This window comes from Leptonychotes weddellii, chromosome 11, assembly GCF_054177405.1.
Source record: "Leptonychotes weddellii isolate Sample4059 chromosome 11, ASM5417740v2, whole genome shotgun sequence".
Lineage (NCBI taxonomy): Eukaryota > Metazoa > Chordata > Mammalia > Carnivora > Phocidae > Leptonychotes > Leptonychotes weddellii.
The window spans coordinates 2,511,704-2,533,556 of record NC_138379.1 but is presented as its reverse complement, the minus strand read 5'-3'; the positions used below and the strand labels follow the sequence as shown (position 1 = coordinate 2,533,556).

At 53.4% G+C, this 21,853-nt stretch overlaps 1 protein-coding gene across 1 annotated transcript in view; it reads right to left on the bottom strand.

Moving 5' to 3' along the window:
* SHANK2 (SH3 and multiple ankyrin repeat domains 2) overlaps positions 1 to 21,853 on the bottom strand; it is a 457,214-nt gene that overhangs the window by 159,518 nt on the left and 275,843 nt on the right. The window contains exon 16 of the mRNA XM_081798461.1: positions 18,141 to 18,216. Within this exon, the coding sequence (XP_081654587.1) occupies positions 18,141 to 18,216 (76 nt within the window). The remainder of the gene's footprint in view (positions 1 to 18,140; positions 18,217 to 21,853) is intronic.

The following is a 21,853-nucleotide window of genomic DNA, read 5'->3' as shown; positions in this document are numbered from 1 at the left end:
TCCGGGGGGGTCACTATTCAGTGACCACGCCACCCCAGCCCCTCCGCCCCACCCCACCCCCCGTGAGACAGTGAGACAGACCAGGCTCGTAATGCAGGCTGGGGGTGTTTTCACCAAACCTCGCTGATGATGGGGTGACTCATCACATCCCAGGCACTGCCCCGGTGGTGACGCTGAGGGTGGAGGAGCCCGTTGGCATGGGTACCACGGAACAAGCAGACAGGTAGTGTGGTGCAAACCTTCGAGCATTCCCCGGGACGTGGAGGAACAAAGCCTGGTCAGTAATGAGCCCGCACGCAACGACCACCGACGGGCAGGGGGCTCTGCGCGCACCTGCCCTGACCGGCAAGGGAACCGGGCGGGGGTGTCGGCTGCTCAGGGGCATTTTGGTTTTTCTCCCCTGGAGCCGGCACCAGATCCACCTAAGCCCTGTGTGCGCCTTCATGCTGGGGGCCTCTCCTCTTGGCCAGCTTTGACCCTGGAAAGCCTTTGGCTTTGGTGCCTCGAGGAGGAGTCAGGAAACACTATGTAAGGCCCAGCCCAAACCCAACATGCGATGTGACAAATCCAGCTGGGGCTGGCAGGAGCCTCGTCTTGCAAGGGTGGAGTCCATCAGATTCTCGGGGCAAAAACTAATTAGATAAAGATGAACCTCGGACCCCTGGGGAGTTCTCCACAAGGGCTGAGAGGAGCTCGTCCTGCATGTCCATCCCACGACCACGCCGGGGCTGGGCCTGCCTGCGGAGGGGTCTGGGGCACGTGGGGCTACAATGTATCAGTCCCTCCGGGGAGACACAGCCCTTTACCTGGGAGCAGTGAGGGGGTTTCCCCGATCATTCTATTCCCACCTGCACAGTTCTCTTTGGTTTAAGAAGTGGTCCCTTACACAGTGACCTGGGGTGGGGGCAGGAAGAGGCGGATGCGTGCCCCTCAGAGAAAACCCATCCTTTCTTGGTCTGTGCCTCCCGGCTCTTGGTTTTCGTACAGAAACCCCCTCTCGATGTCTTGCACATGCAGGGCTCTGTTTGCTGCACAGTGCGAGTGCTGATGGCCAAACGTCACCCGGATTTATAAAAACAGGCTCGGGGCATGTTGAGGCTGAAAGGTACAGGGAGAACACCTGGGATGTGGCAGGCATCGTCCCACTTGAGGGGCGGTTGCTTTTCCGTGTGGCAGAAACAGGAAACAGGAGCTCAACGACCTTGGGACAGCGTGAGCCAAACCTCTCCAAGGGCGAATGGGTGAGAGGCTGCAGGACCCCATCTGATGGAAGGACGCTGTCGGGAGCACTGCGATGTGTCGGGGGATGGCAGTGAGGCACCCAGCTGCCTCCTGGGAGGAGACCAGCCGGGGAAGAGGAGGGACGAGGCCATCCCCGTACACGGACGGGGGCTGGACACCACGCGGCAAGTGCGGAAGCAGGGCCGTGTGTGGGGTGCCCGCTGTGACCTCACATTCGCAGGAAAGGTCGCCAGGGCATTGCAAGAAGGCTGGCGGGCACAGCCAGCCCCAAGAGTGACCGCTTTGGAGCAGTGGGACGGGGGGAGGGGGGAGATATGTACTTCACACGCTTCTACGTTCTCTGAAGGTCTCCAGACGGTTTTCTAGAAAGCCACTGACAGTGGGAGGGAGGCGGCAGGAGGAAGGAAGCCTGGAGCTCTTGTTCCCGCAGGTGGGGCGGTGGCCCGGGAAAGGCGGAGGGTGGAGGAAGAAGAAAGCATGAAAGGAGAGCTCTCCTGTCTCAGGAAGACGTGACGGGAGGACATGCACTCGCCTGAGGGCGGGGTCAGTCCAGGGGCTTCGTGTCCTCACCCAGCTAAGGGTCTGGGGTCGGGGACTGCAGCACAGGTAGGGACATGGAATTCCAGGGGGAAACAGTGGAGGGGGCGAGGCCGGGCCTCAGAGGAGGGGGGAATGGGGCAACCTCAGGCTTGGTCCTGCCCCTCCACCCCAGCACCCCTGCCTCCCGCCTTAGCTCCCCAGGTCTCTGGTGAACCTTCCCAGTGCGGTCCACTTGATGCAGCATCCTGTCCTTCCCCCCGCCCTCCTGCCCCTACATTTCTGCATCTGCCACCAAACATGTCACCCTCCAACCCTGTGTGTTTTTGCGTGTGCGCGGGGACTTTTCTGCTCATTCCCACCTGCACCTGCGCCCGTATGCTGCAGGAGGGCCCCAGGGTGGCTCCAAACAACAGAAATGATTGTCTCACAGTCCTGGAGGCCAGAAGTCCGGTATCTGTTGTCCCTGGACCTAAACCAAGGTGATGGCAGGGTGCTCCCTTCCAGGGACCCTAGGGGAGGCGCCTTCTGGCCTCTTCTAGCTTCTGGGGCCCCGGGCGTCCCTCCCGACTTCTCTGCCTCCATGATCACGTGGCCACTCCTGTTCACATAATCTCCCTCTGCCTCTCTCGTAAGGACAGCTGGGCTGGCGTGCAGGGCCCACCTGGATTAGCCAAGATAATCTCCCTATCTCAAGAACCATAACTTAATCATGTCTGCAAAGACTTCCCCAGGTTATTTTTTGCCATATAAGCTGATGCTCACGGGTTCCAGGGCATCGTTGGGGGCCATTATTCAGCTGACTGGACACGCCAATCACTTAGAACAGAATCTTCCAACACTTGACACATAGTTTCTCAGTGAATGCTTGAGAAGAGAGGCACAAAATCCTGTCCATGATCCTCCCTCTTGGTACCCATGTCCCCCTCTCCCGGGGTCTTTACCCATCGCTCCTGAAACATGAGAACGCAGCTCCCAGAACCCGATGCCACGTGTGGTCAAAGACCCACGCCCTGGGTTTCTGAGATGGTCTGACTCATTATGTCACATGGTCCCCTACCAGGGAGGTGCAGGCCGTGCGGAGAAGGTGGGGGCAGGAGACAGGCATGCCCCAACTCCCAGTGCCCCAGCTCAGTCATTCCAGGAGGAGGCCAAGTGCCTCTCTGCCTCGGTGTCCCCCTCAAGAACAAGCAGCTCTAAATGCACGCATGGGAAGAGGGTGGAAAGAGGTAAGGCATGTGTGATTTCATGACTGGCTACACTGTGTGTGGAACGTTGAAGCTAAGGACCCCAACCCTTCCTCAGTATGTAACTCACACTCCTGTCCTTGATCTTAGCCATGCCCTGAGGGGGTGCTGCCAGGGGACCCCTGCCTTCCCATGCAAGAGACCCAGACACTTGGCAAAAAAAGTGATTTAGGCACGGAAAGAAGCCACACTTCCAAAACACGGGGCGAGGAAAGCTCCCGACCTCCTGCGGGATCCCGGCTGTGCAAGTCCTCTGCCAACCTTTGGAGCTCACTTCCCCTGCCTCCTGGCCCTGTGCCAGAACAGCGCTCTGCCCACCCCATCTCCTCCCCTTCGCGCGTTCCCGAGCCCCTGCTCATCCCTCCTCCATAGGCCAACTGCAGGCCAGGAACCTGGGAACATGATGGCACCATCTGCCATGCCAGGCTTTCGGCCACCATGTCAGCCTCCACCTTGACCTTGACTCTCGGAGTCAGGCTGGAATCAGCACGTGCCCCGAGGAGCCGAGACCCCAAGTGCTGGCTTGCAGCCACCCAGGGGTGCCTCCAGGGTCCTGGAGCTGCTGGGACCACCTCCTGAGGCAGGAGGGGCACAGCAGGTTTCTCTAAGCTGCTCCTCCCTGAAGCCCCCGGCGGGCCACGTTTGTGCCCATCTCCTGGGGGCTGAGACAGGTGCCTGGCACTGCCTTCTGTCCCTGCCCTCCCTGCCCTGTGTCGCTGCACCAGGCTGCCCGTGGCCTGCTCCTGCAGACCAGACAGACCTTTAGGAAAAGGTGGGTTATTTTCTTTTTCAGAAAAACCGAGGTGATGGGGGCGCCTGGGTGGCTCAGTTGGTTAAGCGACTGCCTTCGGCTCAGGTCATGATCCTGGAGTCCCGGGATCGAGTCCCGCATCGGGCTCCCTGCTCGGCGGGGAGTCTGCTTCGTCCTCTGACCCTATCCCCTCTCATGTGTTCTCTCTCTCAAATAAATAAATAAAATCTTTAAAAAAAAAAAAAAAAAGAAAAACCGAGGTGCAACTGACACAACACAAAACTAACCATTTTCAACTGAACACTTCAGTTCATGTTTAGAGCATTCATAGCACTGTGCCACCACCACCTCTCGCTCCACAACATTCTTACCACCCCAGGAGACCCCACACCTGTCAAACAAGCACGCCCAGTGGGGTCATTCTTGAAGATGCAAAGGAAGAACGGGCCCTCACTGAACATAGTATATCAAACGTGGTCATAATATGCCTCTCCATTAGGAAAGTCCCTTGAATCCCAGTGAGACGGAGACTGAGCGCCCCTGGCCTGGGTTCAAACCTCGACCCTCCCCTCTGCACAGCTTCCTCCTCTGTAAAGTGGAGGGCACGAACGCGTCCCTGCTTGTAGGGCTGGGATGAGGAACGGGTGTGGAGAAGAGCGTGCAGAATGAGTCACGGAGCAAAAAGGAATTGCCCAGCCTCAGTTTCCCCATCTGGGAATGGAGACAAAGTCACCTACCTCCCAGGAAGTGTGAGGTCCAGAAGCAAGAGCCCCTGGAAAGTGCGCTGCATGTAGTAGGTGCTCAATGTGTTGGCCCTGTGTTGGGGGAGGGGCTCAGGCAGAGGCTGCCCAGGTGCCCCAGGGACCAGTCAGGGGAGGGAGGACTTGAGAGGCAGCCCCGCATCCACCCCCGTGATGTGGAACCCGAGGCTGAGAGCCAGGAGGAAGGACGGAGCTGCCCCTGCAGGCCTACTCTGTGCAGGGCCCCCATGAGTGCTTTGTGTGCAGTGATCACAGTATCCCCAGTGGGGTGTGGATGAGGAGCCTGAGGTCCAGGCGGGGAGGTTGCCCGCCCACTTCTCCCAGCCGGGAGGGCCAGCAGCACCAGAGCCCGGGCCCGGAAGCACTCCGGGGCCACACGGCTGGCTCTCCACTGCGCTCTCGAGGCCACGCCTGGGACTGGCTCACGGTGTGACACAGGGGAGGCTGGACAAGCCCCCCAGATGGGCCTCCTGACTTCCTGCCTGGGGCTCCCCAGCCAGCCTGGCTCTTGCCATGGGATTCGGCTGGGGTGGGGGCTGGGCTGTGTGCACAGGGCTCCTCCCAAGACCCTGTGCTCCCGTGAACTGCTGTCTTCCCGAGCACTCCTGTGCTGGTGCCCTGGTAAGCCTGGCAGGGGCCGGGGGGTCCCCGTGGAGGATGCCGTAGGACAGGGGCTGGGGCAGGGGTGAAGGCAGACACAGAGTGCGCCAACGGGCGGACCCCGCATGGGCAAGGGCACAGGGTGTGGTCACAGCGACAGGCAGGACAGAGGGGCCTGGAACCAGAAGGTGGGGGTGAGGGGAGGCTCGTGCACCACACATAAAGGCCTGAACTGTTCTGTGTCCAGGGCAGGTGGCGAGCACGAGGAATTCGTATCTCAGAAATGCCACTCGGGTGGGTGGACTGGGAGGGGATGAAGACGCTGACAGCGGGGAGATGAGTCAGAGGGCTGAGCCCAGTCCAGGGGAGAAATACGGGGAGCACCCGAATACGGCCCTGGCTGCAACGATGGGGGAGGGTGTAACTCAGAGGAAGGGCAAGGGGAACTGATGGCACGTGGGGCTGACTGGCTGCTGGGAGAGGCGGGTGGCTGGCATCTCACAGCTGGTTGTATCTGCCTTGGAAATGCCTATGATCCACATGAAGAGGCCAGAGTGCTGGCCTGCCTTACTCCTCCCTTCTTCCCTCCCTCCCTTCCTTCCTTCCTTCCTTCCTTCCTTCCTTCCTTCCTGCCAGCCAGCCATCCATCCATCCATCCATCCATCCATCCATCCATCCATCTATCCACCCACTCATCTACCTACCCACTCACTCAGGCAACCATCCATCCACCCATATACCCATCCATCCATCCATCTATCCATCCATCATCCATCCGTCCATCCGTCTATCCATCTGTCATCCATCCATCTATCCATTCCCCCACCCACGACTCGCCTAACCCTGCATTCTCTGAGGCTTAAGCACTTGCCAGTCCCCATGCTAGGTGCCAGGGAAGAGGAGACAAGTCAGAGTTGGCTCTGTTCTACCCCGGAGGAGACAGACATAGGAAGTAGGGGGTGGAGGGAGCAAAGACACAGCCACCTCCCGGCCCCGCCCCCCTTGGACCAGGTAGCACTGAGTTGGGGGATCTGCTTGCTTCTCCCTCTGGCTTCTCCCAAGTCAGGCACCAAAGGCCCTCCTGCTTCCTGGAGGAGGCGGGCTCAGAAGACCAGGTCTTTGGCCAGAGGTGGGGAATCAGCATGAGCATCTCCTGAAAGCTTACTGACAGCCAGGCACAGCCTTGGGAACACTTCCAGAACTGGCTTCCCCATATTCTCTTAGGATAGCACCCCCTTAGCACAGCACCTCGTTGGCAGCCTGTGCCCGAACTCTGAGTTTCAGGGTCCATGGTTTTGTCAAAAGTATGTTCATTCACAGGTGACCGTAGGCTGGTGCTTCTGGCGGTTTCAAGCAGAATGTATAGAATTCTGTAACCAGAGTAGACCTTGGGGGTGATAAAGCCATTTTGCAGGTGGGGAGACTGAGGCTTGTGCAGGCAGCTAGTGTCGAACTGGGACCGGGATCCTGGCATCTGAACTCATAGGCTCAGGCCTCATCAGGCGCAAAGCTGGTCCCTAGGACTTCAGATTAATACACCTAATTATGTGTTTGAGGACTGGCCCAAGCAGACGCTGAGCCAGGGCCGCGGGGCTGGAGAAGGCGGGAGGGAGAAGACATGGATCTTGGCTCCGGGGGCTGGGGCTGGCTCGGGTCGTCCCTTCCTGGCTCTGCATTCAGCGGCTCATGCTGGCAGCCTGAACTCAAAGGTGGTGGGAGTATTCACACTGTGGACACTGGCAAACGCTCGAAACCAGGGTGGAGAGAAGCAGCGGGTAAGGAGAGGCCACACAGTGTGCGGCATGTGGGGGCAGAGGTTGCTTTTGGCAGCCAGCATCACGGAAAACTTCACGGAGCCCCGTAAACCCTGTCCTTTGGCTGCCGGGCGGCTTGGGCACGTGGGGAGACAGCAGACCCATGTGCAGCTCCGGCGGGGAACGAGGCCGTCCTGGGGGCCGCGCAGGGGCTCGGCTGGTCCCAACCTGGCGGTCTGCCTGCAAGGCCAGCCCCTTCCTGCTCTTCCACTGCTGCTTCACCACCACCCCCACCATCCGCCTGCGCTCCCCCCACCCCACACACCCACTCGCCACCTGGGAATGTACTAAATGCGGTCCGAGGGTGCTCTGAGCCAGAAGCCTCCCTGTGGCAGGGGCCACTGGATCCAGGAAAAAGGTACCAGGGCCTCCTGCCTAGTCCCACCAAAAGGGGTGAAATGAGAATGCGTGCCCTCTGAGAACCTCGGCTTCTGCTTAGAGCCAGGTGACCCCGGGGTGTCTCCACTGGCTAGGCTCAGCAGCTCCGGGAAAGGGCCCCTTCCTCCACTCAGAAGATCCAGGGCTCCCCATGCAGGGGATTTTGAGCTAGGTCCCCAGGAGACTCCTCCCATTTGTGAAACTCCCTGTGCTTTGACCCAGTCGGAAGAATGTGCCCTGACCCCAGTCTGGGAACACCAGCAAGGTCCAAAGCCCCCCAGTCAATCGCTTTACACCACAAAAGTGCTGGGGGACAATGGCTGTGGTGAAGCCAGACTACACTTAATGTCTAATCACCGAGTCCTGGAGAAGGAAGAGCCCTCCCTTGGCCCAGCCAAGCCAGCAGCCGCTGTGTCCCAAGGGGCTCAGAACCAGAGTATAACCACGACATATACAAAGTGCCAGGAGTCTGCAAAATCATCTATTAAATCTGAATCTCAAAGCTCCGTGATGGAGGCTGAATCACAGATCTTGACTTTCAGACACCAGGAGCAGAGTGAATGATCTTGTCTGTACCACCCCTATCCCTCCACCACCAATCAGCATCCTCCACTTTCTCCACCCAGCCTGGCCCCGGCATTCCTAGGAACCTGTTCGTCTCATCACTACTTCATCACATGGGCATCTGTGCATACTCACCACAAAACAAAAACACCCCAACCCTTGAAGTTTCCATTTGGATCCTACTACTTGTCCCATGATTTGGACAAGAGCCTGCATCTGTCTGTTTTTGAGTTCCTGGGGTAAGGGGGGCAAGGAACATGACTCCGGGCTTCTCTTGTTTTGGTGTTTGACCTGAAGGAACATGCAGTCAACCTGGACTCTGCTTTGAGAGCAGCTCTGTGCAGAGAACTGCCCATTCACAGCTGCCTGCTTGTTCCCAAAGATCTGCAGAAACCACTTCTCTCAGCTTTAGAAGCTTACCCATCACTGAAAGGAAAGGCTCTTGGAACATAACAATGTGACTGTCAAAATAATAACTTACATAGACAGGTTGAAAGTTGAGTGAATCTCCCAGAACACAGAGCAAAAAGGTAAAGGGACAGAAAATATGAGAAAGAATAAGGGGCCGGCAGAATGAACTCAAATGGGCTGATACGAAATCTAGAAAGATGGAACTGAGACAGGAAGTGAGGGCATTTACAAGAGAATAAGAAAAACATATTCTTAAAGCTGAAGCTGCTTCAGTTTGAAGGAGCCCCCAGGATAGCGAACACAATGAATAAAGAAGAGACTTATACCCAGACCCATCATCATGACATTTCAGAATATTCAAGAAAAGTAGATACAGTGAAGTTCTTAGAAGGTTTTGGAGAGGAAAACAAATGATCACCTACACCGCAGTGAGGATTAGACAGCACCATGACCTCTCACCAACAATGAGCAGAAGCAAGATGACAATGAAGCGGTGCCTTAATAGTTTAGAAGGAAAACTATTTTGAATCTGGAATTCTACAACACTGAACACATTTGAAATCCAGAAATCTTTCAGACGTGGAAGTTGACATTCCAGGAATCTTCTACTGAGGTTGTTAAACTTGAGTATGTGTCCCAGGAGAACAAGGCTAAAGAAATACCTCATTTACCCAGTAGCTCAATGAAGGTAAATCTCAGAATGATAATTGTGCACTGGGAACTGGGGGATGGGGTCCAAATGGGAGGAGAGAGCTCCAACAAGAATGAGATGGGTTCTACTGATATGGAAGAAACAGGAAGATATTTTAGTGGCATACTGAAGAAAGAATTTCTCTTCCACAAGAATAAAAAAGAAAGGCAATTGGAAACTCCAGGAAAAAACAAGCACTTCATGTGAAAATCATGATCCTAATATTAAGCTAAACTGTGGCATTACTTTGAACAACTGATGGAGTTGAATAAAGAATCCAGTGGGTTCTGGTATTAGAAAGCCCCTTCTCATGGGTCTATAAAGAGGAACTACAGTCCTAGTCTTATACTTGGAAATGATGTAAACATTTATAGTATCATGATAATATAATGCTTTCCACTGCTTTTTAACTTCTGAATCCAACTTATAGACCGAACTTAGAAGACTTTTATAGCAAAGAATTAATGATGCTTTATGTTGTTAAATTAAGAAACAAAGGGGGGGGGGCCTGGGTGGCTCAGTTGGTTGGGCGGCTGCCTTCAGCTCGGGTCGTGATCCTGGAGTCCCGGGATCAAGTCCCGCGTCGGACTCCCTGCTCGGCGGGGAGTCTGCTTCTCCCTCTGATCCTCCCCCTCTCATGCTGTCTCCCATTCTCTCTCAGAGAAACAAAGGGACAGTCACAGAGTTAGGGAGGTAATCATCAGAACAACAAAGCAAAACAAGTCCCAAAAAATATCACCTCACACCTGAATGAGTATGAATGGTTACTGTGAAAATACACAAGAAACGATCTAACTAATCTAACAATAGATAATCTAGCTAGAGGTAATTCTAACTAGATAACTAGTTAGAAAGGCTATTGTCAAGAAGGCAAGAGATAACTAGTGTTGGTAAGGACATGAAGAAATTGGAACCCTCATGCACTGTTGGTGGGAATGTAAACAGGTACAGCCACTATGGAAAACCGTATGGAGGATCACCAAGAAGTTAAAAAATAGAACTACCATAGGATCCAATAATGCTACTTCTGGGTATTTAACCAAAGATAAATGAAAACACTAACTCAAAAAGATTTCTGCACCCCATGTTCAATGCCGCATTATTCACAACAGCCAAGATATGTAAACAATCTAGGTGTCCATTGATAGATGAATGGAATAAAGAAGAAGTGGTATACATACACAATGGAATATTATTCAGCCATAAAAAGAAATGAAATCCCATCATTTACAACAACATGAATAAACTTCGAAGGCACCATGTTAGGTGAGATAAGTCAGACAGAGAACGACAAATACCGTATGATTTCACTTATATGTAGAAGAAAGCAAAACAAATGAACAAGCGAAACAAAACTCACTGATACAGAGAACGTACATATAGAGATGGGTGGTTGCCAGGAGCAGGGGATGAGGGAGTGGATGAAATGGGTAAAGGTGGTCAAAAGGTATAAACTCTCAGCCATAAGAGAAATAAATCCCAGGGATGTGATGGACAGCATGGTGACTACAGTTAATAATCCTGTGTTGTATTTTTGAAAGTTGCTGGGATACCACATCTGCAAAGTTCTCATCACAAGAGACAAGAATTGTAACGATGTGAGGTGACAGATGTTAACTAGACTTGTCGTGGTGATCATTTTGCAATTTGTACAAATATCAAATCATTATGCTCTACAACTGTAAGTAATATAATGTCATATGTTAATTATATCTCAATTAAAAAAAGAGAAAAAGAGAAATGGGGGGGTAATTAAAGACGTAGGAAGGTAATCCTCAGAAGAATGAAGCAAAACAAGTAAAAAGTGGTTCCTCTGCCAAGCAGAGTTGCGTGGAGGATGCTGGGCAGGGGTGGGAGACATGGTTTCCTTCCATTCCTAGCCATGTCTGTGCGGTTGGTTAAATTAATAACTTATTTTACTACGTAATGAATGTTGTATTTGTATAAAAATTTGTGGAAGGAGGAAAAGTATTACCCTGAGAATGGATGAAGGGCGGGTGCCCTGGGGCAGTCAGGGGATGTGGACAAATTCCTGAGGGCCGACCTTGGCAAGCAGCGGGAGGATGGGGAGAATGGCAGGAGTCCCCAGACCCTCATGATGGACTGAACGCAGGAGGGGAGAGGACCCTGGTCTCCCACTTGGGCACCAGGTGTGCTGCTCATCATGAAGGTAACAGCAGAGGACAACATTTTTTAGGGGAAACCACTGGGACGTGCTCTCTGGGGCCGTGACTCATCCAGCGCCATGTGTGTGCATATGGTCCCGCTGGGAGAGCCTGCTGGAGGGGCTGGTACGCACAGTTGTGCTGACTTCTTACGTTGCCTGTGCCCAGAGATTCACCCCTCTCTTTCTTGGTCTCAAAAAATTTACAAGTTGATATATACTTGTAAAAAAAAAATAAAAATATGGGTATGTAGGGAAGAAACAGCAAAATCGCCTCATTCCCTACCCCAAAGGAGCTGCCCCCGAGGGCATCATCATTAATCACTAGGCCCAGCCATAACTTAACAGAGAGAAAAAAAAACAGCGTGTGTTGCCTTATGAATCCAGCCAATGAACATACTCAGGGATTGATGCCTTTTTTTCGAGTCTAAGGAATCATAAAAAAACACAGAAATATAAAATAATGATGGAGGAAGAGTGGGGGCAATCAGTGTTTCTTGCCATTCAGTTCTTACTACCTACACACTGAGGCAGTCTTCTGGAACACAAAGTTAGGGTTTCAAAGGAAAGCCAGCTACCCACACATGCTGTCCACAATTCAGCATCCCTCTGGATTTATATAGCGCATGCCTCTAAGCTTCGAGCACTACACGTACATTTCCCCATTCATCCTGTCATGGACACCACCCGGGATGTGGCCTGAGCTGCAAGTAGGATCTCTACTTTGCAAACAGGGTTGGGGGGGGGGTGTCAGGGACTGAGGCACAGAGAGGGACAGCGAGTTGCCCAAGGTCACGCAAGGTGTTGGTCAGAAGGTCAGATTAAAAAACCTAGGACACTATGTTTACAGGGGCTTTTTACAAGGCTTCAGATAATGTGCATGCACTCTTCCCTATTCAGAGTCTGTCTCTGGAAAGATCCTCAGGAAACCGGCAGCGGGGTTCTGTCTGGGGAGGAGTGGGGGCCGGGAGGAAGGATGAGAGCGGGACCTACTCTGATGCCATACCTGCACATTTTGCATTTTTTGTTAATGCAAATATATTTCTAATCACCAATTTAAAAACATATACATTGCATCATGACATCAAAGCCACAAAAGCAAGCAGCTATGGCACGCGGACGTTCAACTGGAGAACAGGCACGATTTGCTACACTTCTAATTCAATTGGTCTCACTAAGGAAGAGGAATGACAGCCTATCCTGTTCTTAGATGGCTTCCCTGCATGGTGCTTCTGAACGCCATCCTTCTGGGCGGGTCCAAAGCTGCAGGTGCAGGGCTTCAGTTGTTTGCCAACAATAGGGAAAGGGTCCAGTGCCCACTCACATCTGGTGCTCCTCCCTGGAAAACCCCAAAGAAGGCGGAGAGCCCTCCTCACTCCCCACTTGAGCGCCACGTGCAGCGCCTTGGCGGGTCCTGTCCCTTCTAACTACACCTTACGCCTGGAAGCCATCCACCTGCCTTTCCCTACCCCTCCATCGGCCCAAACAATCACCACCGCCTGGCCAGGAAGATGGCCATGGTCTCATAACTAGTCTCCATTCTTCCTTCTGTTCATTTTCCTCCAGCAAGGTTACCCAGATCATGTCATTCTTCCACATAAAACCCTCTAGAACCCCACCACACGAGTGGGAGGAAATCCACTTGCCTTCCACAGAACACACGGTCCTTCTGTGGCATCATCCTTTCTACTCCCTTCCAGGCCAAAGCTGCTTCTGCATGGCAGCTTCTCTTCTTTGCACATGCTGGGCTTTCTGAAGATGGCTGATTCTCCTCAACTGTCAGGTTTCAAATCAAAAGTCACTTCATCACAGAGACTTCCCTTGGCTTCCTATATAAAGCTGGCCTGCCCCACCCTGCCCAAGAGACTGTATGGTTGTTCTACTGATTTGCTCCATAGCATTAACCACTAAGTGGGATTCTCCAGTTTATTTATTTATAAACTTTGCTATTTTCACTATTTAGGTTTTAATCTACATGAGGTCAGAGACTGTGCTTGTCTTGTTTACCTCCACATCCGTAGCTCCCTGAATATTCGGGTTTTGATGAATATTGGTTAAATAGATGGATAGACAGATAAGAGGAGGGGATGGGTGGATGGCAGATGGATGGGTGGATGGGTAGATGGATGGATGGATGGTTGGGTAGATGGATGGATGGCTGGATGGATGGGTAGATGGTTGGTTGGTTGGATGAGTTGGTAGACAGCTGAATGGCTGGTTGATGGACGAGTGGACAGGTAATTGGATGGTTGGATGGATGGGTGTATAGATGGATGGGGCGTATTCAGCCTAGAGTGAGAGCCTGAGGTCTCCCCTTCCTCTCCCAGGTAGACTTCTCCTGCACGCCCCATGCTAATGAGGGTAGAGATCTGACTTAAAACTCGTGGGAACTTGAGACTCCCATACCCTGTGTTAAGAAGTGTTTTAAAAACAACATTGAAGGGGCACCTGGGTGGCTCAGTTGGTTAAGCGTCTGCCTTTGGCTCAGGTCATGATCCCAGGGTCCTGGGACTGAGCCCTGCATTGGGCTCCCTGCTCCTTGGGAAGCCTGTTTCTCCCTCTCCCACTCCCCCTGCTTGTGTTTCCTCTCTCGCTGTGTCTCTCTCTGTCAAATAAATAAATAAAATCTTTAAAAAAAAAACACTGAAATATCTGTAAGGTCCTATGTAGAAATGGCCCCAGGGTCTCTGCTTTCTGATCTTGACCATGTGCCCACATTTCTAGACCCTTCTGTGGTGTGCATGCTGGGTGGGTGGAGGGCTGGAGTCACTGGACACATTCAACAATCAACAGGTGTGTTTTTGTCAGACTGGTCTTGAGCTCTGCATCCCCGAGCAAAGCTTTTGACAGAAGAGGGGATGGGAAGGGGAGAACCGCCTCCTGACTGATTCAGAAACTGTCTACATTGAGTCTCGCTACCTATTGCATGTTCTTTAATTACATTTGCATCTGCAATGGGGCGGCCCCAGCTGTGAGCTGCCTGGCCAGACCGTCGCCCTGCCGCCTACAGCGGGTAATTGGCCCGCCTGCTGGCACGTCACCCCAGATCTCTGTGGCTCACTAGGCCGGGTCTGACAGGAATTCCGAAATGGGCTAATGATCCGCTGGCTGGTCCGTACAGTAGCATGTGCGGCCCTCAGCCAGGGCCCAGCCTCACCCCGACACCCACTCAAGAGCCACACAGGCCAGCCGCTGGGTTGTGATGGCCGGTGGGCGCCACAAGCTCGCTCGCCCCTGCCCAGTGCGCGGTCTGGAAGAGGTCAGTTCTGGGAGGCAGGGGCTGCCCCAGGCCGACCCCTGCACCTTGTGTGGAAAAGCCCAGACCCCATAACCCAGGTAATATCCTCATTCCGTCCGCCCGACACACTCCACCAAGTGATGGTTCAGTCTCCGCCAATTTCCCCCAATCCCAGGCCAGTTCCACGGTCAGCCTCGGGCAGTAACATCTTCACCGCGGGACGGGGGGAGCTGCGGGCACGGGCCCCGTATTCCAGGTGACCGGGTGGCTGAGGGCCAGGTCCTTAATGTCACCTTCCTCCTTCCACTACAGTGTTCTCCTGTGAAGTGGATAATGACACTGACTTCCAAGGTCACTGGAGGGTGGGCAGGCAGCAGCCGCGATCAAGGCGAGGTGCCGCTGGTACGTGGCAGGGGGCTCATAAAAGTCGCTATGAGGTGCCTTGTTAGCGCAGTTGGTAGCGCTCAGTCTCATAAAAGTCGCTATGATCACTCACATCTCTTTCTGGGCAACGTGAGCCCACAGCGCATCTGACTCCCCCAACCTGGGAAGGTGGGGGTTGACTCCTGAACCGCGGTCAAGCCCAGAGCCTTTATCATTTGTTTAGAAGCCACCTGTTGACCTGGGTGTGGCTGGATGTCCCTCTTCTCAATGGTCCCAGGCCCTGTGCAGCCCTGGGACTGCACCAAGCCAGTGGTCAGTAACCTATGAAATCAAAGTCTTCATCTGGGCACCAAAACACAGGGAGGGCAGAGCCGGCAGGGATCTCCCAGGTCACCTGGTCCAACTTTCTAAGACATTCTGGAAAGAGAATGCCCAAACTGCTTGACTCCCTGCAATGACGGGGAGCTCATCACCTCCTGAGACAGCTCTGTTCTATCTCTGAACAGTGATGATGTCTCCGCATGCCTTCTGTGGGCCAAGCTGCAGCGTGTGTCCCCGGTTCGTTCCGGTCCTGCTGTCAGCCACATGAAATGCAACCTAGCCAGCCTGGCCCCGTGGTCTTCTCTTTCCCTGGCTCAGTCAACTCAGGTCCTTCAACAGCTCCTCTGTGGGGAAGCCGCCTGGTTCAAACGCTGAGAGTTTGCGCACACCCCTCTTCATGCACACGTATACACCCAGGGCAGCCCGCTGGTGGCCCTCTGCCAGCAACTGGCCTTGGGGGGAGAGAGTTTTGCAAAACCACAGCCTGCGGACGAGCCATGGCTCTCACGGGCTCTTCCCCAGAAGCCCCCCTCCCAGGCTGGATGGCCCTCCACATAACCATGGCGACAGCTCTGGGCATTCTCGGAGCCTCAGGCACCCTCCTTCTTAGAATGGAAGCAAAGCATGACAGGCACACTGGCTGTGACCACGTGTCCAGGGTCCACTTTGACAGGCAGCCTCTTGCTGCTGCAGAAACAATTCATCTGACCCAAAGAGAGACTCATCAGGAGAAGCCAGGGTCAGGCGTGGCTCCCTGGAAGCCACCAGACCCTGAGCAGTCTCTCTCTGGGCTGCGTTGGTGGCCAGGCCAGGATCGTGACTTGAGCATTCAAGGTCAAAAAGTGGGCAATGTTAGCAAGATCTGGAAAGTCGGCCAGGCCCCTTAGGAGGGGACGACCCAGGTCCTCTGCTGGGTGTGGGATTCCTGTCCTAACACCTCTTGTTTATGACAGACAGGTGGTTGGGACAGGTCAGCACTAACACCAGGTCCTATCAGCAATTCCACTGCTAGATATACACCCCAAAGAACTGGAAACAGGTGTGCAAACCAATACTTGGGTGAGAATGTCCACAGCAGCACCATTTGCAAGAGCCAAAAGATGGAAGCAACCCAGGTGTCATCCACAGAGGAACGGCAAGCAAAATATGGCTTACACAGATGATGGAATATTCTTCCGCCTTAACAAGGCAGGACATTCTGACACCTGCTACAACACGGAGGGACCTGGAGGACACTATGCTGAGATACGCCAGTCACAAAAAGCACCAATACTGTATAATTCACTTCTATGAGGTCCCTGGAGTCACCAGATTCAGAGAAAGAGTGGACGGTGGGCGCCGGGGCCACGGGAGAGATGGGGGTCAGTGTTTTAGGGGGACAGAGAGTGGCCAGTGGGGGCCATGGAGGGACGGGGGTGAGTGTTTCATAGGACAGAGATTCAGTCTGGGAAGATGGAAAGTTCTGGAGATGGATGCGGGGACGGCCGCACAACAACGTGAACGTACCTAATGCCACTGAGCTGTGCACCTAAAAATGGTTGAGATGGTAAATTTTACTACAATAAAAGGTTTAGAAAAGATGTACTGATCCTGCTAAAAATGGATGAACCTTGCAGACATTATTCTAGGTAAAGAAGCTACACATGAAGGATCACGTGTTGTAGGACTCCGTTTCCATGAAACATGTAGAGAGCCGGTTGGTGCGAGCTGGGGATGGGGGCAGGGAGAATCGGGATTGACTGCTTAATCACTAGGAGCTCCCTTTCGGGGGAAGGAAACGTTCTAGAACTAGATAGGGTGCTGGCCGCACAATATTGTGAACGTACCAAAGCCACCACCGCGCACTTGGAAATGGTAGCTAGGTGATGTAAATTTTAACTCAGGAGAAGCACAGAGACGAAGGAAAGCAGGTTGGACCCCCACAGGCAGCTGAGTGTGCCGAGCACAGTCTGCGCTGCTTATCACAGACCTGCCTGGGGGCCGGGGGTGGCGGGGCAGAGCCCAGGGCAGGGTGTCCAGACCCCTTCCCAGCCTGGCCCTAATGGAGGACGTGGTTTGGTGGGTTTCTCAGGAAGGGCCCCAGGGCCGGCCGGCCAGCAGGGCTAGGAGCAGGACCTTCCTGTCCCGGCGGGTCTCATGGCCTGCATCTCCTCCCTTTCTCTGCGTCACATGCTAACTCTCATTGAGGCCACCGTCCACTAAGGTTCTTTCTCCACACCCTTCTGGCCCCTGATGTAGGGAGACTTGCGTTTGTGACAGAAACGAGGGGTAGAGAAACTCGGCGCATGGGGACAGGAAGAGCCGGAGAAGCAGAAGTAGCTGCAGGGACACTGGACGGAAATGCAGCTCGTTTCCGAGCTGTTGGTCCCCTCGGCCGGCAGGACCCCAGCCTGCTTCGGCCCGCCGCGGGGTTATAAGGAGGAGGTGCCAGAGACCCGAGGACATCTCGTGCCCGTGTAGTGTCTGCGGGGAAGCTGGAACCCGTGCCCCATGTCGCATCACCAAAGCTCCATGGCTCTCCCCACGCACCAAACAACCCCCCTTTTGAACAGGAGCCAGAAAGCAAACCTGCTGTGCTCAAAGGCTCTGCCTGCCCGATGCCACGCCTTTCGAGGGGGATGAGCCTTTCTCGTACAAAGACTTTAACTCGGAGGCAGAAGGAAGAGGGAAGATGCAGATGAGACGGAACCCCAGAGCTACGGCATCCTGAAGATTCCCGTGGCCAGCTGCCGTCATCTCTGGCTTCTGTGCTGCTCCCCCCCTCCCCCACAATGCCCGGTCTTCCTCCTCCTGGACACCCCACAGGTGCGCTCCAGCCCGACCCCAAACCTCGGGCAGCAGAGACCGCATCTTGGGCCAGTTCCCTGGAAGAGGGTGGCTTCCATAATGCAGCCCACGTGCAGGAGGTCACAGCGGACACACCGAGGGAAGAAGCCAAGGGGATCCGAGGGCTGCATGCAAGTGGGTCCAGCGCTTCCGTAGCACACAGAGCATCTTTGACCAGAGGGGGCCTGGCAGAGAAAGAGCCGAATCTTACCTGGTAGCGTCGAAACTGTCATATGAGCCGACCGTGTAGTGCCTGAACAGCTTCTTGCTGCGGTCTGCACGAGTTTCTGTACAGAGAGGGAAGAGAAACACTGTTTAGAAAAGTCACAGACCCCGAATGCAGAAACCAAGCGAGGCCGGCCAGGCCTCTCATTTATCTGACCTACGAAGCGCCAGACCCGCTCTCCTGGGGAAAGATCTGGGAGGAAGAGAAGGTCTCGTTCTGGGAGCTGACTTTGCAAAATCTGAGGAACGCATATGAGCCCCACGGCCGACTTCTGAAGAGTCAGGAGCTCCATTCCAAAACGGAGGCAGAATCCTGGGTCCTGGGCTCGAGGAGGGAGCAGGAGGAGGCTCTCTGCAAAGAAGACGGCCCTGTGGTTTAAGTCAGAATAGCAGCGCGCCTTTGGCCCAGGGAGCCCTCCAGAACGGTATTCTCAAGTGCTGCTGGGCCTTCCAGCAAATCTGAAGATGACCGCCTTTTGGGAGAAGAATGCTGATTGTTACTTTTCTGGTGATAGTTGCTCTTTCCTAAAAAACAAACAAACACACAAAACCCCAAATGTGATTCACGTTCCTAATTAAGTCCTCCGCCTGCTTCTCTTACTCAGCAGGTTTGGATGTAAATTTCGCGGGACAGGATATGAGCGATGCAATTACATTTAGCAGATTGCTCAGGGCCGGAGGGAGAAAACCACCACCACACGAATACAAGAAATTCGGCTGTGATTTACTGTTCAGATATTGCCCCCTGCAAATAAAATCTCCCGGACAATTTCCTTCCTAAACTCTGGAAAAAATGCAGAGGAATTATGTGATTGGCTTCAAGAAAATGGCTCAAAATCTCATGTAACTTCTGTAACCCTCTCTGTGGTCAATCCACATTCCCAGGTGAACGTGCTTGTATTCAAACCCCCAAAGCACATTTCCAGTTCAAAAGTGAGTGCACGTGAGCATACTGAGGAAGGTCAGCATAGTCCTCCTCGGCTCCTTTTACACCTGGAGGCAGCTAGTTCAGCAAAAATGCATGCTCACCTTCTCTACAGTATGGAGTTGCCTTTGGGGGATGGGAGGAGCGGATGTCCAGCCCAGGACTACATTTCCCAGCTTCCCTTGCACCCTGGAAGGGCCACATGAGCACTTCCCACCAATGGAATGTGAGCAATGGAATGGAACATTCCATTGTGAGGATGATGGGGGGGTCTCTTCCAAGCTTGGCATCTATGGAAGCCAGTGTGCTTCCCTACCCTCTCTTGCGGCTTTGCCCAGCTCAGAGCTAGGACCCCTGGGGTCTACAGGATGCTGGAACCCTCTAGGGTTCCCACAAGATGCCCAGGTCTCCATATATTGAACTGTTGAAGTGAGCAACAATTAGACTTCTATTCATCAGGCCACACTCGAAGGACTCACTGGTACAGCAGTTAACACTGGATTAACTGATGTGCAGGCGGGTCCTCTGGTACTTGACTCCCACCTGCCTCCCCACGCCTTTCCCATCCCTAACCCGACGCTCCAACAACACAAAATGTACAATTCCATGAACAGCAACATCATCATCACCACTGTCATCGCAAACACTAATTGAGCACTTACTGTATACCAGGCCCTGTTCCAAGTGCCGTTCCTGTATTCCCTTCCTGGACCCTCATGAACCCCACTGAGGGGGTGTGTGCTGCTTTGCAGGCTCAACCACATCCAGCCACCTTTCCAATCCTGCTCAGGACTTTGGGGGTTCCCCCCATGGGAGCTGGCCCCTCTCTCTCTGTGCTCCATGTGTCTCTGCTGCATCATCACTAACATTTATGGAGTCCTTCCCCTGTGCTATGGTCTGGTCATCTGGGCTCAGCCACTCACTGGTCACGCCAGCCCAGCAAGGGAGGTGGGACTGTGTCCACTTTATGGCTGGAGATGGTAAGGCTGTCAAGACAAAGTTACACATTCACTAAATGGCAGGGTCAGGATGAGTACCCAAGCTGGAAGATGGGCTCCAGGCCCAGGCTCAGACCACTAGACCACAATAACTGATCCCTGGAGGAGGTCCAAGTCCCCATGTTCTCTACTGTGCCCAAGGGTGGGGGCTGGCCTCTATCACACCACACCCGCCATGCCTAACCCCTAGTAGATGCACAGTGCAAGTGCTTGTCCACCTAATCTAAGTGACCTACTGTATAATTAGCAAAGAAAACACACCGTACACCATTGGAGTAGCCTGAGTACATGGGGCCATCGCTGGGCTGGGCACTGGTCCAGCCAAGCTGCATGTACCTCTTCTGTGTTTGGCATCTGGACGAAATGTGCCCAGATGTTTTGCGTCCTCCTGCCCTCCTTCCCGGCTTCTATAGCATGCATATGTGCAATTCGAGTCATTTATCAAGCCCACAGGGGAGACAGGTCCTGTGCCCCACATGCAGGCACTAGGAGACTCATAGGGGGTGGGGCTTAGCTCTGCAATCTGGAGCTCAGAATCCTGGGGATGGGGTGAAGACAGAGCCTGAGGATGTGGACCTTCTGTGGTCTGGGCTAAGGGCGTCAGCAGTCAGATGATTATATGGAGGAAGGACATGGGCCAGGCAACGCATCTGGCCAGCTCAGCCCTGTGACATCTGTGTGGGGGCCCCATATGCTCCAGGCCCTGAAGGGATATGTAGGATTTGAGCCTCATTGTGTTACGCAGAGTAGCTCACAAAGCTACTGGGGACTGGCTGTAAGCTGCTATTATTACTCTTAATTACCTCGCTTGCTTAAGCCTTATGTAGGCAGCTCTCTGCTGGTTGTCTAGGGAAGTGTTGGGCACTGAGAGATGATTGGTGCCGGCCTCTGGCTGAAGTCAGAGGTTGTGGATTCCAGCAGCAGAGAGAGCATGCAGCGAACGTGTGTGTGTGTGTGTGTGTGTGTGTGTGTGTTTCAGAAAGGGATCCATTTCTAGGCTAGGTCAGTTAGCCAGTGGTTCCCAAACTTTGGGATTTCATGGACCAATAAAATTTAAACAAAAGAGGGAAGAATGTAGACTGACATAAGATTTACCAAGTTTTTATTCTGGCTCAGTAAGAACATTGAGAACAATAGATTTCCTTCTGCCATCTCAATTATCTTCTTAGAGAAAAGAGACCCTTAGAAAAACCTGCTTTATGAAAACCTCCCACTGCACAGGTCTTTCCTGTCCTCTGGCTCCCGGACAGTCACACTTCTGCTCTCAGATATGGCCCCAAAGATCAGAGAAGAGGTACTGAGGGACACATCATTGCCACCATTACCACCATCATGGTCATCACCATTATCACCACCACCACCACCTTCATCACCACCATTAACACTATCATGGTCATCACCATCACCATCACCATCATGGTCATCACCCTCATCACCATCACCTTCATCATCATCACCACCACCTTCATCACCACCATTAACACTATCATGGTCATCACCATCATCATCACCACCATCATGGTCATCACCATCATCACCATCACCTTCATCATCACCACCACCATCATCATCATCACCACCTTCATCATCACCATTAACACTATCATGGTCATCACCATCATCATCACCATCACGATCATCATCACCACCATCACCACCATCACCACCATCATGGTCATCACCATCATCACCATCACCTTCATCATCATCACCACCATCATCATCATCACCACCACCTTCATCACCACCATTAACACTATCATGGTCATCACCATC